This window comes from Oncorhynchus keta, chromosome 21 (genome assembly GCF_023373465.1).
Source record: "Oncorhynchus keta strain PuntledgeMale-10-30-2019 chromosome 21, Oket_V2, whole genome shotgun sequence".
Taxonomy (NCBI): Eukaryota; Metazoa; Chordata; class Actinopteri; order Salmoniformes; family Salmonidae; genus Oncorhynchus; species Oncorhynchus keta.
In genome coordinates this window covers 53,359,353-53,378,399 of record NC_068441.1, presented here as the reverse complement: position 1 = coordinate 53,378,399, position 19,047 = coordinate 53,359,353, and the positions used below count along the sequence as shown (strand labels likewise).

The window sequence follows — 19,047 nt, the reverse complement described above, 5'->3', positions numbered from 1 at the left end:
CCTACTCTTTCACAATAAATCCATTGTAATATAGTCTACTCTTTCACAATAAATCCATTGTAATATAGCCTACTCTTTCACAATAAATCCATTGTAATATAGCCTACTCTTTCACAATAAATCCATTGTAATATAGCCTACTCTTTCACAATAAATCCATTGTATTATAGCCTACTCTTTCTTTCACAATAAATCCATTGTAATATAGCCTACTCTTTCACAATAAATCTATTGTAATATAGCCTACTCTTTCACAATAAATCCATTGTATTATAGCCTACTCTTTCACAATAAATCCATTGTAATATAGCCTACTCTTTCACAATAAATCCATTGTAATATAGCCTACTCTTTCTTTCACAATAAATCCATTGTATTATAGCCTACTCTTTCTTTCACAATAAATACATTGTAATATAGTCTACTCTTTCACAATAAATCCATTGTAATATAGCCTACTCTTTCACAATAAATCCATTGTAATATAGTCTACTCTTTCACAATAAATCCATTGTAATATAGCCTACTCTTTCACAATAAATCCATTGTAATATAGTCTACTCTTTCACAATAAATCCATTGTAATATAGCCTACTCTTTCACAATAAATCCATTGTAATATAGCCTACTCTTTCTTTCACAATAAATCAATTGTATTATAGCCTACTCTTTCACAATAAATCCATTGTATTATAGCCTACTCTTTCTTTCACAATAAATCCATTGTAATATAGCCTACTCTTTCTTTCACAATAAATCCATTGTAATATAGCCTACTCTTTCTTTCACAATAAATCCATTGTAATATAGCCTACTCTTTCACAATAAATCCATTTTATTATAGCCTACTCTTTCTTTCACAATAAATCCATTGTAATATAGCCTACTCTTTCTTTCACAATAAATCCATTGTAATATAGCCTACTCTTTCTTTCACAATAAATCCATTGTAATATAGCCTACTCTTTCTTTCACAATAAATCTATTGTAATATAGCCTACTCTTTCACAATAAATCTATTGTAATATAGCCTACACTTTCACAATAAATCCATTGTATTATAGCCTACTCTTTCACAATAAATCCATTGTAATATAGCCTACTCTTTCACAATAAATCCATTGTATTATAGCCTACTCTTTCACAATAAATCCATTGTAATATAGCCTACACTTTCACAATAAATCTATTGTATTATAGCCTACTCTTTCACAATAAATCCATTGTAATATAGCCTCTCTTTCTTTCACAATAAATCCATTGTATTATAGCCTACTCTTTCTTTCACAATAAATCCATTGTAATATAGTCTACTCTTTCTTTCACAATAAATCCATTGTAATATAGCCTACTTTTCTTTCACAATAAATCCATTGTAATATAGCCTACTCTTTCTTTCACAATAAATCCATTGTAATATAGCCTACTCTTTCTTTCACAATAAATATATTGTAATATAGCCTACTCTTTCACAATAAATCCATTGTAATATAGCCTACTCTTTCTTTCACAATAAATCCATTGTATTATAGCCTACTCTTTCACAATAAATCCATTGTAATATAGCCTACTCTTTCTTTCACAATAAATCCATTGTAATATAGCCTACTCTTTCACAATAAATCCATTGTATTATAGCCTACTCTTTCTTTCACAATAAATCCATTGTATTATAGCCTACTCTTTCACAATAAATCCATTGTATTATAGCCTACTCTTTCACAATAAATCCATTGTATTATAGCCTACTCTTTCTTTCACAATAAATCCATTGTATTATAGTCTACACTTTCACAATAAATCCATTGTAATATAGCCTCTCTTTCTTTCTGTACAATAAATCCATTGTATTATAGCCTACTCTTTCTTTCACAATAAATCCATTGTAATATAGCCTACTCTTTCACAATACATCCATTGTAATATAGCCTACTCTTTCTTTCACAATAAATCTATTGTATTATAGCCTACTCTTTCTTTCACAATAAATCTATTGTAATATAGCCTACTCTTTCACAATAAATCCATTGTATTATAGCCTACTCTTTCACAATAAATCCATTGTAATATAGCCTACTCTTTCACAATAAATCCATTGTATTATAGCCTACTCTTTCACAATAAATCCATTGTAATATAGCCTACTCTTTCTTTCACAATAAATCCATTGTAATATAGCCTACTCTTTCTTTCACAATAAATCTATTGTAATATAGCCTACTCTTTCACAATAAATCTATTGTAATATAGCCTACACTTTCACAATAAATCCATTGTATTATAGCCTACTCTTTCACAATAAATCCATTGTAATATAGCCTACTTGACTTTCACAATACATCCATTGTAATATAGCCTACTTTTCTTTCACAATAAATCTATTGTATTATAGCCTACTCTTTCTTTCACAATAAATCTATTGTACATAGCCTACTCTTTCACAATAAATCCATTGTATTATAGCCTACTCTTTCACAATAAATCCATTGTAATATAGCCTACTCTTTCACAATAAATCCATTGTAATATAGTCTACTCTTTCACAATAAATCCATTGTAATATAGCCTACTCTTTCACAATAAATCCATTGTAATATAGCCTACTCTTTCACAATAAATCCATTGTAATATAGCCTACTCTTTCACAATAAATCCATGATTTATTTTAGACAGGTCTTAAGAAGCATGATATGAGGAAAAGGTAGTCTATGATATTATAACATACTGTGGAACGAAAACATACTGGGGAAGGATTACCTGAGAAGGGATTTTTTACAAAAACTTGTTCTGTGAGATTCTGATATTGCCTCTGTGCGGATGGACCTGAAATGTGGTCCATGTGTCTGTAATAATGTAAGTGCATCGTCTACGACCTGGGGAATAGTTAGATGAGTCGAGTGTTGGTTTCTTGAAGAGGGGAGCAACTCGGGCAGTTTTGAAGTCAGAGGGGACGCAACCAGTGGTCAGGGATGAGTTGATGAGGGACGTGAGAAGGTCTCCAGAGATTGTCTGGAGAAGGGAGGAGGGGATGAGTTGATGAGGGAAGTGAGGAATGGGAGAAGGTCTCCAGAGATTGTCTGGAGAAGGGAGGAGGGGATGAGTTGATGAGGGAAGTGAGAAGGTCTCCAGAGATTGTCTGGAGAAGGGAGGAGGGGATGAGTTGATGAGGGAAGTGAGAAGGTCTCCAGAGATTGTCTGGAGAAAGGAGGAGGGGATGGGGTTGGGCGGGCAGGTTGTCGGGTGGTCAGACCTCACTAGTAGCATCAATTCATTTGGAGAGAGAGGGGAGAACGAGGTCAAGGCGTAGGGTTGTTCTGTGTGAGTGGGACCAGTGGACTCAATAGGCTGAATGAATGAGGGGGGTAACCAGTACAGAGTCCTTATGCGTATAACTCTACCTACATGTGCATACTACCTCATTTACCTCAACTAACTACACATGGACTCTGTACCGGTACCCCCTGTATATAGCCTCCACATTGACTCTGTACCGGTACCCCCTGTATATAGCCTCCACATTGACTCTGTACTGGTACCACCTGTATATAGCCTCCACATTGACTCTGTACCGGTACCCCCTGTATATAGCCTCCACATTGACTCTGTACTGGTACCACCTGTATATAGCCTCCACATTGACTCTGTAATACCCTGTATATAGCCTCCACATTGACTCTGTACCGGTACCCCTGTATATAGCCTCCACATTGACTCTGTACCGTAACACCCTGTATATAGTCTCCACATTGACTCTGTACCGGTACCCCTGTATATAGCCTCCACATTGACTCTGTACCGGTACCCCCTGTATATAGCCTCCACATTGACTCTGTAATACCCCCTGTATATAGCCTCCACATTGACTCTGTACTGGTACCACCTGTATATAGCCTCCACATTGACTCTGTAATACCCCCTGTATATAGCCTCCACATTGACTCTGTACCGTAACCCCTGTATATAGTCTCCACATTGACTCTGTAATACCCCTGTATATAGCCTCCACATTGACTCTGTAATACTTCCTGTATATAGCCTCCACATTGACTCTGTACCGGTACCCCTGTATATAGCCTCCACATTGACTCTGTAATACCCCCTGTATATAGCCTCCACATTGACTCTGTAATACCCTGTATATAGCCTCCACATTGACTCTGTAATACCCTGTATATAGTCTCCACATTGACTCTGTACCGGTACCCCTGTATATAGCCTCCACATTGACTCTGTACTACCCTGTATATAGCCTCCACATTGACTCTGTAATACCCCCTGTATATAGCCTCCACATTGACTCTGTAATACCCTGTATATAGCCTCCACATTGACTCTGTACCGGTACCCCCTGTATATAGCCTCCACATTGACTCTGTAATACCCCTGTATATAGCCTCCACATTGACTCTGTAATACCCCCTGTATATAGCCTCCACATTGACTCTGTACTGTAACACCCTGTATATAGTCTCCACATTGACTCTGTACCGGTACCCCCTGTATATAGCCTCCACATTGACTCTGTACTGTAACACCCTGTATATAGTCTCCACATTGACTCTGTAACACCCTGTATATAGTCTCCACATTGACTCTGTAATACCCTGTATATAGTCTCCACATTGACTCTGTAATACCCTGTATATAGCCTCCACATTGACTCTGTAATACCCTGTATATAGTCTCCACATTGACTCTGTAATACCCTGTATATAGTCTCCACATTGACTCTGTAATACCCTGTATATAGCCTCCACATTGACTCTGTAAAAGCCTGTATATAGCCTCCACATTGACTCTATACCAGTACCCCCTGTATATAGTCTCCACATTGACTCTGTAATACCCTGTATATAGTCTCCACATTGACTCTGTAATACCCTGTATATAGCCTCCACATTGACTCTGTAATACCCTGTATATAGTCTCCACATTGACTCTGTAATACCCTGTATATAGCCTCCACATTGACTCTGTAATACCCTGTATATAGTCTCCACATTGACTCTGTAATACCCTGTATATAGCCTCCACATTGACTCTGTAATACCCTGTATATAGCCTCCACATTGACTCTGTAATACCCTGTATATAGCCTCCACATTGACTCTGTAATACCCTGTATATAGTCTCCACATTGACTCTGTAATACCCTGTATATAGTCTCCACATTGACTCTGTAATACCCTGTATATAGTCTCCACATTGACTCTGTAATACCCTGTATATAGCCTCCACATTGACTCTGTAATACCCTGTATATAGCCTCCACATTGACTCTGTAATACCCTGTATATAGTCTCCACATTGACTCTGTAATACCCTGTATATAGCCTCCACATTGACTCTGTAATACCCTGTATATAGTCTCCACATTGACTCTGTAATACCCTGTATATAGTCTCCACATTGACTCTGTAATACCCTGTATATAGCCTCCACATTGACTCTGTAATACCCTGTATATAGTCTCCACATTGACTCTGTAATACCCTGTATATAGTCTCCACATTGACTCTGTAATACCCTGTATATAGTCTCCACATTGCCTCTGTAATACCCTGTATATAGTCTCCACATTGACTCTGTAATACCCTGTATATAGTCTCCACATTGACTCTGTAATACCCTGTATATAGCCTCCACATTGACTCTGTAATACCCTGTATATAGTCTCCACATTGACTCTGTAATACCCTGTATATAGCCTCCACATTGACTCTGTAATACCCTGTATATAGTCTCCACATTGACTCTGTAATACCCTGTATATAGTCTCCACATTGACTCTGTAATACCCTGTATATAGCCTCTTGACTCTGTAATACCCTTATATTGTTACTTTGACTTTCAAATCAAATGTATTTATAAAGTCTCCACATCACTCTGTCAATACCCTGTAATAGAAACCTAAAACCCCAAACAGCAAGATGCTGGTAATACCACTGGCTATTTTATTTTTTGTATTTTTTCTTTGACTCTGTAAAACCCTGTATATAGGTTCCACATCGACTTGTAATACCCTGTATATAGTCTCCTACACCTGACTCTGTAAAATACAATTAGTATAGCCTCCATTATTGAATTGTGATTTAATGTTACCCTGTATATAGTCTCCAAATTGACTCTGTTGTAGTTCATTTAGTCTCCACAAGATTCGCTTATAATTCCATGGCATTATGTTATAGTATGAAGAATACAATTGAACAAAGCTGAATAAAATATATATTTTCCCCCAACCGATTTCAAGGAGTTCTCACATTCGGCTGTTCTGTTTTGAGAGGTTAACAAAGATACAGGACCTCCTTTAATACTCTTCATTCAGAGTTATTCATGTAACTTTAGTTGTTCTATAAACGTTGGGCTTTGTGTTTTATTTTGTAATACGTTGGAGGCTGGATGATACGACTCTAATGATGATTTGAAAAAAGTCACTGGAAAGACCTCTGCTTTGTCTTTGTGCTGTACACACTTCATCAGTCTCTCATTCACAATTTGACAAGCACTTGATAATGTTTCGAATTTCACGGTGGCATCCCCCTTGTCGCCGAAATGCACCCTACAAAAAATAAATCCTTTTGCAACCCGGAGTGCTATGCAATCTGAAGCGACTCTCACTCTCCATCACATCCATCACGTGATCAGGTCTTTATCACAGACTACAAGACAGACACAACTCCGCACGTCCTTATCCAAATCCCGAGGTGCACGTCCTTATCCAAATCCCGAGGTGCATGTCCTTATCCAAATCCCGAGGTGCATATTGAAGATATTGGAAGAACTGTCCACATTTACTTTTTGTCAGCCAACAAGATTTCTGTCCTAACGAACAGAAAAAGCACTAGCCTATGTCAATCTACTATCCCCCATTGTACAAAAGTTGACCAATTCTATTCTGTGCAAGAAATAAATATTCCAAACATAGTCTGGGACAATTGTGGGATATGATAGATCCCAAATTAATACAACCACTAGCATTCAAACATTTTTTTACGCAATGTGGCTGACGCAACAGATCAGAACGTTTAGCTTAAAATGTTAATAAATTATTAGGTTATTTTTTCACATTATAAGCCCTGCTAATTTAGGAAAGTTGAGAAATAAATATAGTAGGCCTCGCCTATAGAAAGCTGATGGGATACTCCTCTTTTTAGTAGAGGCCATCACTCTGTTTTCGCCCTCAATTGCATAACCTATAGAAATGTTGCTCAACATGATCTCATGGGCTCTTATGAAGTTTTTGATTAGATTTTCCATTACATTTTTCCATACATTACATTACATCCATTACCAAAATTGGTCTACACGGACAAGTTCTGGCCTGGTTTAGATCTACTTTCCGGCTCTACTTTCCGGCTACCCGGGTAAAGCACTAAATAACCTTCAGTTAGTGCTAAATACGGCTGCTAGAATCCTGACGAGAATCAAAAAAATGTGATCATATTACTCCAGTGCTAGCCTCCCTACACTGGCTTCCTGTCAAGGCAAGTGCTGATTTCAAGGTTTTACCGCTAACCTACAAAGCATTACATGGGCTTGCTCCTACCTATCTCTCTGATCTGGTTCTGCCGTACATACCTACACCTACGCTACGGTCACAAGACGCAGGCCTCCTTATTGTCCCTAGAATTTCTAAGCAAACAACTGGAGGCAGGGCTTTCTCCTATAGAGCTCCATTTTTATGGAATGGTCTGCCTACCCATGTGAGAGACGCAGACTCGGTCTCAACATTTAAGTCTTTACTGAAGACTCATCTATCTCTTCAGTGGGTCATATGATTGAGCGTAGTCTGGCCCAGGAGTGGGAAGGTGAACGGAAAGGCTCTGGAGCAACGAACTGTCCTTGCTGTCTCTGCCTGGCCGGTTCCCCTCTTTCCACTGGGATTCTCTGCCTCTAACCCTATTACAGGGGCTGAGTCACTGGCTTACTGGGGCTCTTTCATACAGTCCCTAGGAGGGGTGCGTCACTTGAGTGGGTTGAGTCACTGATGTGATCTTCCTGTCTGGGTTGGCGCCCCCCCCTTGGGTTGTGCCGTGGCAGAGATCTTTGTGGGCTATACTCGGCCTTGTCTCAGGATGGTAAGTTGGTGGTTGAAGATATCCCTCTAGTGGTGTGGGGGCTGTGCTTTGGCAAAGTGGGTGGGGTTATATCCTTCCTGTTTGGCCCTGTCCGGGGGTATCATCGGATGGGGCCACAGTGTCTCCTGACTCCTCCTGTCTCAGCCTCCAGTATTTATGCTGCAGTAGTTTATGTGTCGGGGGGCTAGGGTCAGTTTGTTATATCTGGAGTACTTCTCCTGTCTTATCTTGTGTCCTGTGTGAATTTAAGTATGGTCTCTCTAATTCTCTCTTTCTCTCTTTCTTTCTCTCTCTCTGAGGACCTGAGCCCTAGGACCATGCCTCAGGACTACCTGGCATGATGACTCCTTGCTGTCCCCAGTCCACCTGGCCGTGCTGCTGCTCCAGTTTCAACTGTTCTGCCTGCGGCTATGGAATCCTGACCTGTTCACCAGACGTGCTACCTGTCCCAGACCGATTATTTGACCATGCTGGTCATTTATGAACATTTGAACGTCTTGGCCATTTCTGTTATAATCTCCACCCGGCACAGCCAGAAGAGGACTGGCCACCCCTTATAGCCTGGTTACTCTCTAGGTTTCTTCCTAGGTTTTGGCCTTTCTAGGGAGTTTTTCCTAGCCACCGTGCTTCAACACCTGCATTGCTTGCTGTTTGGGGTTTTAGGCTGGGTTTCTGTACAGCACTTTGAGATATCAGCTGATGTACGAAGGGCTGTATAAATACATTTGATTTGATTTGCATTGATGTCAGAGTGATTAGAGGGACAATAAAGTTCTGAGTACCAGGCAGTTAGCAAATTTTACTACTAATGACCCAGCAGCTGAGCTTGGAGAAGCCTAATTATTGTGACTAAACGGTCACGTGGAATTTGACTTCCTTCATGACTTGAGACCGCCGGTGTGGCGGTAATACAGTCACCGAAACAGCCCTACTCTTTACTCATTTATGCATTTAAATATAATTCCTATTCATTTAACCTTGGTGCAACCAGGTATTGTGAATTGTAAACATATTTCAGTTACTTTTCTGCCAAAAAAGAGCCTTCAAATGCATTTCCATTTGCTTATTTTGTCTGATGTGGTACAAACTGTTTCATTGATTGATTGACTGATTTGGTCATTGATCGATTGTTTAAATTAATCCAGAGTGTAATATTTAGTTTGATCCGGACTTTTCCACAGTTTCAATTAAATAAAGACCAAATAAGGAACGGTGCTCTCACCTGATTGGCTCCGGTCTCAGGTGGAAGTTGAGGGCGTCAACCAGGACCTCCTCAGCAAATGGGGGCTTGCCGTTCTGCCGCTGGAGGTCGAAGTGGGCGGAGTTTCCAAGGGCGTGGACACCGGTGTCTGTCCGACTGGAGATGGATAGACAAGAGACCTGGTTACACACACACACACACACACACACCCGCACACACACACTCACACACACACACGCACAACCACGCACTCACCTGGAGATGGACAGAGAAACCTCATTTACCGGCCTCAAACACCGTACCGCATCCTAACAGACAGAGAGAGAGAGAAAGCTTTTACTATCTCATCCTGGAATATACAAAGTCTGAGGTCACCTGCCTTTGGCCTAAAGAGCTGGAACAAAGACTTCATCAAAGACATCAGAAATCAGAAATACAAACATCGTCATCCTACAAGAATCATGGTATAGAGGAGACGGGCCCACTGGTTGCCCTCTAGGTTACAGAGAGCTGGTAGTCCCATCCACCACACTACCAGGTGGGTGGTATAGAGGAGACGGGCCCACTGGTTGTCCTCTAGGTTACAGAGAGCTGGTAGTCCCATCCACCACACTACCAGGTGGGTGGTATAGAGGAGATGGACGGGCCCACTGGTTGTCCTCTAGGTTACAGAGAGCTGGTAGTCCCATCCACCACACTACCAGGTGGGTGGTATAGAGGAGACGGGCCCACTGGTTGTCCTCTAGGTTACAGAGAGCTGGTAGTCCCATCCACCACACTGCCAGGTGGGTGGTATAGAGGAGACGGGCCCACTGGTTGCCCTCTAGGTTACAGAGAGCTGGTAGTCCCATCCACCACACTACCAGGTGGGTGGTATAGAGGAGATGGGCCCACTGGTTGCCCTCTAGGTTACAGAGAGCTGGTAGTCCCATCCACCACACTACCAGGTGGGTGGTATAGAGGAGAGGGGTGGGTGGTATAGGAGATGGACCACTGGTTGCCCTCTAGGTTACAGAGAGCTGGTAGTCCCATCCACCACACTAACAGGTGGGTGGTATAGAGGAGAGGGCCCACTGGTTGCCCTCTAGGTTACAGAGAGCTGGTAGTCCCATCCACCACACTACCAGGTGGGTGGTATAGAGGAGATGGACGGGCCCACTGGTTGCCCTCTAGGTTACAGAGAGCTGGTAGTCCCATCCACCACACTACCAGGTGGGTGGTATAGAGGAGAGGGGCCCACTGGTTGCCCTCTAGGTTACAGAGAGCTGGTAGTCCCATCCACCACACTACCAGGTGGGTGGTATAGAGGAGAGGGGCCCACTGGTTGCCCTCTAGGTTACAGAGAGCTGGTAGTCCCATCCACCACACTACCAGGTGGGTGGTATAGAGGAGATGGACCCACTGGTTGCCCTCTAGGTTACAGAGAGCTGGTAGTCCCATCCACCACACTACCAGGTGGGTGGTATAGAGGAGACGGGCCCACTGGTTGCCCTCTAGGTTACAGAGAGCTGGTAGTCCCATCCACCACACTACCAGGTGGGTGGTATAGAGGAGACGGGCCCACTGGTTGCCCTCTAGGTTACAGAGAGCTGGTAGTCCCATCCACCACACTACCAGGTGGGTGGTATAGAGGAGATGGACCCACTGGTTGCCCTCTAGGTTACAGAGAGCTGGTAGTCCCATCCACCACACTACCAGGTGGGTGGTATAGAGGAGACGGGCCCACTGGTTGCCCTCTAGGTTACAGAGAGCTGGTAGTCCCATCCACCACACTACCAGGTGGGTGGTATAGAGGAGATGGACCCACTGGTTGCCCTCTAGGTTACAGAGAGCTGGTAGTCCCATCCACCACACTACCAGGTGGGTGGTATAGAGGCTGGTAGACGGGCCCACTGGTTGCCCTCTAGGTTACAGAGAGCTGGTAGTCCCATCCACCACACTACCAGGTGGGTGGTATAGAGGAGATGGACCCACTGGTTGCCCTCTAGGTTACAGAGAGCTGGTAGTCCCATCCACCACACTACCAGGTGGGTGGTATAGAGGAGATGGACCCACTGGTTGCCCTCTAGGTTACAGAGAGCTGGTAGTCCCATCCACCACATTACCAGGTGGGTGGTATAGAGGAGATGGACCCACTGGTTGCCCTCTAGGTTACAGAGAGCTGGTAGTCCCATCCACCACACTACCAGGTGGGTGGTATAGAGGAGATGGACCCACTGGTTGCCCTCTAGGTTACAGAGAGCTGGTAGTCCCATCCACCACATTACCAGGTGGGTGGTATAGAGGAGATGGACCCACTGGTTGCCCTCAAGGTTACAGAGAGCTGGTAGTCCCATCCACCAAACTACCAGGTGTGAAACAGGGAAGAGACTCAGGGGGTATACTAATTTGGTATAGATCAGACACAACTCACGCTATTATAATTAATCAAAACAGGAACATTTTACATTTTGGTTAGAAATGAATAAGGAACTAATCTCAACAGAGAAACATTTCCTCCTGTGTGCCCCTTTCTAAATGTCTCTATTTTTGCATATTTTGGATATTTTTTATTTTGCCTTTATTTAACTAGGCAAGTCAGTAAGAACAAATTCTTATTTACAATGACGACCTGCCTGGAAAACAGTGGGTTTAACTGCCTTGTTCAGGGGTAGAACGACAGATTTGTACCTTGTCAGCTCGGGGATTTGAACTTGCAACCTTCCAGTTACTCGTCCAACGCTCTAACCACTAGGCTACACTGCCTTTAGCTGCAATGACTCTAACCAAACACTTCCTGTAGTTATCGATCAGACTCTCACATCGCTGCACCCATTGTTCACTATGGTTGTGAGGTCTGAGGTCCGCTCACCAACCAATAATTCACAAAATGGGACAAACACCAAATTGAGACTGCATGCAGAATTCTGCTAAAACATCCTCTAAAACACCAAATAATGCACGCAGGGGAGAATTATGACGATACACGCTAATTATCAAAATCCAGAAAAGAGCAATTCAATTCTATAACCACCTAAAAGGATGCGATTCCCAAACCTTCCATAACAAAGCCATCACCTACAGAGAGATGAACCTGGAGAAGAGTCATCACCTACAGAGAGATGAACCTGGAGAAGAGTCCCCTAAGCAAGCTGGTCATGGGGCTCTGTTCACAAACCCACCCCATAGAGCCTCAGGACAGCAACACAATTAGACCCAACCAAATCATGAGAAAACAAAAAGATAATTACTTGACACATTGGAAAGAATTTACAAAAAAAACTGAGAAAACCTGAATGCTATTTGGCCCTAAACAGAGAGTACACAGTGGCAGAATACCTGACCACTGTGACTGACCCAAACTTAAGGAAAGCTTTGACTATGTACAGACTCAGTGAGCATAGCCTTGCTATTGAGAAAGGCCGCCGTAGGCAGACCTGGCTCTCAAGAGAAGACAGGCTATGTGCTCACTGCCCACAAAATGAGGAGGAAACTGAGATGCACTTCCTAACCTCCTGACAAATGTTTTGACCAATGTTCCCTTCAATGTTTGGAGGCACTGAGCAAATTTGAGGTCTTATGAGCGGAAACTTGATCGTTGTGAGAATTTTGTGCAACTTCCGTCTTTTCCAGTGAACACAGTGAGGCTTTACCTTTACAGTTTTAGAATAGTAGCCAATAGGTGGCTATTGGAGCATAATGTAGGTCTACCAACAAAACCAATGGAGCAAATCGCATAACATTACCACATGGAAATAGCTGTTGATTGCTATGATATAGCCTAAATGTGGTGTTAAGTTCATACGTTTTTACATTATAAAGGGCTTGACACTAATTAATGATGTTTTACATTGCCTGTAAAACCACGGGTCAAATAGGTGACCGTAAATTGCATTGTATTGTGTTGTATGATGCAAGAAACCACTTTACAAAATAAAAGTAATTATTAGTAATAATAATAATAATAGATAATTAGACAACGTAGGCTTATTTGCATTTTAAATTTAGTCTCAAAATGGAAACAAAGGACTGTGAGACATGGGTTTGATCCTAGATGAAAAGTGGGATGTATTCGGAGGGTACGGGGCAACAGAAGACGAACAGCAGAGGGGCTAATGATCTTAGAGATGGGGAAAGGGCCGATAAACCCGGGGGGAAAGTTTGCGGGACTCCACCCGGAGGGGCAGATCTCGGGTGGACAACGATACCCGGTGCCGGGGAGACGATACCGGGGAGCCGGGGTCCACTTGCGGTGTGTTCGTCGTCTATACCTGGAGGTGGTCTTGAGAAGAGCTGACTCTAGGTACGACAGGAAGGATGATCTCGGTTCTGGGGTTGTAGTGGCGTGACAGCGCACCTCCAGCTTGACATATTTGGATCCCGATCGGTACGAGATGGAGAAGTTGAACCGGGTGAAAAACAGGGCCCATCTAGCCTGGAATTGAGACGCTTGGCGGTGCTGAGATATTCCAGGTTCTTGTGGTCTGTCCACACAATGAACGGATGTTTCGCCCCCTCCAGCCAGTGCCTCCACTCCTCCAACCCCATCTTCACCGCGAGAAGCTCACTATTCCCCACATCGTAGTTCCTCTCCAGGGCAGAACGCTGGGACAGGACAGCCCCCACTTCGACATCCGAAGCATCGGCCTCCACCATGATCTGGCGGTACGGGTCAGGATGAACCAAGATGGGAGCTGTGGTGAAACGGTGTTTGAGATCCCGGAACGCTTGGCCAGCAGCTGGGGACCACGTGAACGGAACCTTGGGAGAGGTGAGTGCTGATAGGAGGGAAGCCAGGGTGCTGTAACCCCGGATAAAGCGGATGAAAAACGTTGGTGAATCCCAGGAAACGTTGCAGTTGCACTCCGGATATAGGCTGGAGCCAATCCATCACCGCTATAAACTCCCTGCAGCATTGACGTAACCCAGGAAGTGGATGGTGGAGCGATGGAATTCGCAATTCTCTGCTTTCACAAAAAGCTGGTTCTCCAGGAGGCGTTGGAGAACCTGTCGGACGTAGAGCACATGTTCTTGGGCGGAGCGGGAGAAAACAAGGATTTCGTCGAGATGAACCAGTTCAACATGTCACGGAGAACATCATTAACCAGAACCTGGAACACAGTTGGTAAGGGAAAGTGGCATGACCAGAAAATGGCATGACCAGAAAATGGCATGACCAGAAAATGGCATGACCAGAAAATGGCATGACCAGAAAATGGCATGACCAGAAAATGGCATGACCAGAAAATGGCATGACCAGATACTCGTAGTGAACGCTGGCCGTGTTGAAGGCAGTATATCCGCACCAGGTGGTAGGTGTTCCGTAGGTCCAACATGGCCCACTGGAGCAGCTCAACGGCAGAGGAGATGAGTGGTAGGGAGTAGCGGTTCTTCACCGTGATGTCGTTGAGGCCCCAGTAGCCGATGCACGGGCGCAGGGTTTTGTCCTTCTGCTCCACAAAGAAGAACCCTATGCTGGCGAGGGAGGCAGAAGGACGGATGAACCCTGCAGCTAGTAGCCTTGGTCTCCAGGACGAAGTGGTACCTGGGAGAAGGTCGATCCCGCAGTCATAGGGACGTTGCGGCGGAAGCGAAGTGGCCCGGCCTATAGAGCGCATGTCCAGCGCACTAACATCCATGGGAATGGAGAGGGGCTCAGTGGGGATGCCCAGCTCGGACGCCAGGGTAGCGTCCATAAAGCTGTCATCGGCCCCAGACTCGATGAGTACCCAGAGAGATTAACTGGTTTCCACACAGCAAGATGGCATGAAAAGGGAAGAGAGTAAGGGGAGAAGGAAAGTTATCCGTATGTCACACCAGAATACGCGCTACTACCACGAAATGACCACTAGTCCTGGAATACAAGCAACTCTTCGTGTGAAGCCTGTATAGCCATTCGGCTAGGGACAGCCTAGCTCTGCCGAGTTGCATCCGCTCGGGAAAAGGTGAATTGGCAGACTTTGGAGATCGTCGGGGGAACTCGGGTAGCCCCGGGTTCTCTCGGCAATGGCGCCATTGGGGACTTCCGAGATGTCTCGGAGGCGAGGTAGAAGCCATGGGCGGGTGAGATAAATTGAACCTACTCTCCTTCCTTCGCTCACGTAGTCACCCATCGATCCGAATGGTCAAGGCGATGAGCGAGTCGAGATCCCGGGCTGCAAGCTTGTGCTTTACTTCTTCCAATACTCCGTGCAGGAACATGTCGAACAGCGGTTCGGGTTCCAGGCACTATCAGCTGCCAACGTGCGAAAATCCACTGCATAGTTTGCCACAAGCTGGAGTAACTTCCGGGCAGTCTCTCTCCCGGACAATGGAGCATCAAAAACTTTCTTCACCTCCGCCACAAACTCCTCCAGACTGAAGCATACGGCCGACTGTTGTTCCCATACTGCCGTAGCCCAGGCGAGAGCCCTCACGGACATCAGCGTGATCAGGTACGCTATCTTAGAGCGATCCGAGGGGAAGGAGGAGGGCTGCAGCTCGATAATGAGGAAACACTGAGCGAGAAACGCCCGACAGGTAAATCGGGGTGTACGGGGAGGCGTTGCTACTAACAACCGGGTTACTGACAGGCTTGGAAGTTACCGTCATGGTAGCCTGCCTGACAGACCACCCGCGGAATTGCTCCAGCAATGTGTTCAACACTCGGTCATGGCGTTCGGCCATGGTCTGAAACCATAAGACTACAAAGCAATACCTTATGCCTTGCAATGGTGGCTCCTTGGAAGGAGATGGTCTGAGTCTGCTGGGTCAATCATGGCCAGTTCGTACTATCATGTTTCAGGAGAAGACCCAGATGCAGACATTGTCGAATGTCAGGTCAAAGGCAGGCAGAGGTCAGTAATCCAGATCAGAGTCCATAAGGTACAGAATGGCAGACAGGCTCCGGGTCAGGGCAGGCAGAATGGTCAAAACCGGGAAAACTAGAAAACAGGAACTAGAAAAAGACAGGAGCAAGGGGAGAACGTTGGTAGGCTTGACAAACAAAACAAAAACAAAACAAACTGGGAACAGACAAACAGAGAACACAGGTATAAATATACTGGGGATAATGAGGTAGATGGGCGATACCTGGAGGGGGGTGGAGACAAGCACAAAGAGGTGAAACAGATCAGGGTGTGACATTCACCAAACTGTTGGAACGTTTGGAAGCACAGAATCATCTAGAATGCCATTGTATGCTGTAGCGTTGGTGATCTTAGGCTTGTGTGCGGCTGCTCGGCCATGGAAACCCATTTCATGAAGCTCCCGACGAACCGTTATTATGCTGACGTTGCTTCCAGAGGCAGTTTGGAACTCGGTAGTGAGTGTTGCAACCAAGGACAGGCGATTTTTAAGCATTATGCACTTCAGCACTCGGCGGTCCCCTCCTGTGAGCTGGTGTGGCCTACGACTTCGTAGGTGAGCCGTTGTTGCTCCTAGACGTTTCCACTTCACAATAAAGGCACTTACAGTTGACCCGGGCAGCTCTAGCAGGGCAAAAATGTGATGAACTGACTTGTTGGAAAGGTGGCATCCTATGACGGTGCCACGTTGAAAGTCACTGAGCTCTCCAGTAAGGTCATTCTACTGCCAACGTTTGTCTATGGAGATTGCATGGCTGTGTGCTCAATTTTATACACCTGTAAGCAACAGGTGTGGCTGAAATAGCTAAATCCACTCATTTGAAGGGGTGTTCACATACACTATATACACAAAAGTATCTTTCCTATCATACTTTGCACATTGTTACAACACCGTACATAGCCAATAATATAACGTTTTAAATGTCTATATTATTTTAAAGCACGTGAGTGTAATGTTTATTGTTAATTTCTGATTGTTAATTTGCCTTGTTTATTTTCCTTTTGTTTGTCGCGCGCGAGAGAGAGAGAATGAAATCGATTCTTGACTTGAACCACCATGAGCTCGTTGTGATGACAAGCTAAAACAGAACGGTCAGAAATAAGCCTCAGAATGTCGGTCCACAAACTGAATCATGGAACAAGATTCTAAATGAGACATTCCATTCCCGATAAATGTGGAAACAGATGTGAACACATGTTTATATGCCTGTATAAACTCCACTTTATTGCGCCAGTTTCAAGGACCCAGATTAAGACTAGTCCTGGGCCTTAAAAAAAAAAGCCCTTTTCAATGGAGATTATTTTAGTCCTGTATGGCTTACAGTCCATAATGTTCTGTTCATGGGAGAGGTGTAAACAAGAGGTATATAGTCTCTTAGTTCATGTGATATGAATAAAACAGGTTAGACTTTAAATGTGCCACCTATGAAATGAGAATACAATCATGTCTGGTAGGAGGTGAACCCATAGAGTCATGTGGTAGGAGGTGAACCCATAGAGTCATGTCTGGAAGGAGGTGAACCCATAGAGTCATGTCTGGAAGGAGGTGAACCCATAGAGTCATGTCTGGAAGGAGGTGAACCCATAGAGTCATGTCTGGTAGGAGGTGAACCCATAGAGTCATGTCTGGTAGGAGGTGAACCCATAGAGTCATGTCTGGTAGGAGGTGAACCCATAGAGTCATCTCTGGTAGGAGGTGAACCAATAGAGTCATGTGGTAGGAGGTGAACCCATAGAGTCATCTCTGGTAGGAGGTGAACCAATAGAGTCATGTGGTAGGAGGTGAACCCATAGAGCCATGTCTGGTAGGAGGTGAACCCATAGAGTCATGTGGTAGGAGGTGAACCCATAGAGCCATGTCTGGTAGGAGGTGAACCCATAGAGTCATGTGGTAGGAGGTGAACCCATAGATTCATGTTTGGTAGGAGGTGAACCCATAGAGTCATGTCTGGTAGGAGGTGAACCCATAGAGTCATGTGGTAGGAGGTGAACCCATAGAGTCATGTGGTAGGAGGTGAACCCAGAGTCATGTCTGGTAGGAGGTGAACCCATGAGTCATGTGTAGGAGGTGAACCCATAGAGTCATGTGGTAGTCCCATAGAGTCATGTGGTAGGAGGTGAACCCATGTGTAGGAGGTGAACCTATAGAGTCATGTGTGGTAGGAGGTGAACCCATAGAGTCATGTCTGGTAGGAGGTGAACCCATAGAGTCATGTCTGGTAGGAGGTCATGTGTTAGGAGGTGAACCCATAGAGTCATGTGGTAGGAGGTGAACCCATAGAGTCATGTGGTAGGAGGTGAACCCATAGAGCCATGTCTGGTAGGAGGTGAACCCATAGAGTCATGTGGTAGGAGGTGAACCCATAGAGTCATGTGGTAGGAGGTGAACCCATAGAGTCATGTCTGGTAGGAGGTGAACCCATAGAGTCATGTGGTAGGAGGTGAACCCATAGAGTCATGTGGTAGGAGGTGAACCCATAGAGTCATGTGGTAGGAGGTGAACCCATAGAGTCATGTGGTAGGAGGTGAACCCATAGAGTCATGTCTGGTAGGAGGTGAACCCATAGAGCCATGTCTGGTAGGAGGTGAACCCATAGAGCCATGTCTGGTAGGAGGTGAACCCATAGAGTCATGTGGTAGGAGGTGAACCCATAGAGTCATGTGGTAGGAGGTGAACCCATAGAGTCATGTGGTAGGAGGTGAACCCATAGAGTCATGTCTGGTAGGAGGTGAACCCATAAAGTCATGTGGTAGGAGGTGAACCCATAGAGCCATGTCTGGTAGGAGGTGAACCCATAGAGCCATGTCTGGTAGGAGGTGAACCCATAGAGCCATGTCTGGTAGGAGGTGAACCCATAGAGCCATGTCTGGTAGGAGGTGAACCCATAGAGCCATGTGATAGGAGGTGAACCCATAGAGCCATGTCTGGTAGGAGGTGAACCCA

The 19,047-nt window shown here is 44.5% G+C and overlaps 1 protein-coding gene across 4 annotated transcripts in view; it reads right to left on the bottom strand.

Moving 5' to 3' along the window:
- pusl1 (pseudouridine synthase like 1) overlaps positions 1–19,047 on the bottom strand; it is a 75,044-nt gene that overhangs the window by 39,688 nt on the left and 16,309 nt on the right. For all 4 annotated transcript variants that reach the window (XM_052474228.1, XM_052474229.1, XM_052474227.1 and 1 more), the window contains exons 3-4: positions 9,535–9,587; positions 9,301–9,435 (exon numbers count right to left, since the gene is read on the bottom strand). In XM_052474228.1, coding sequence (XP_052330188.1) covers positions 9,301–9,435; positions 9,535–9,587 — 188 coding nt within the window. The remainder of the gene's footprint in view (positions 1–9,300; positions 9,436–9,534; positions 9,588–19,047) is intronic.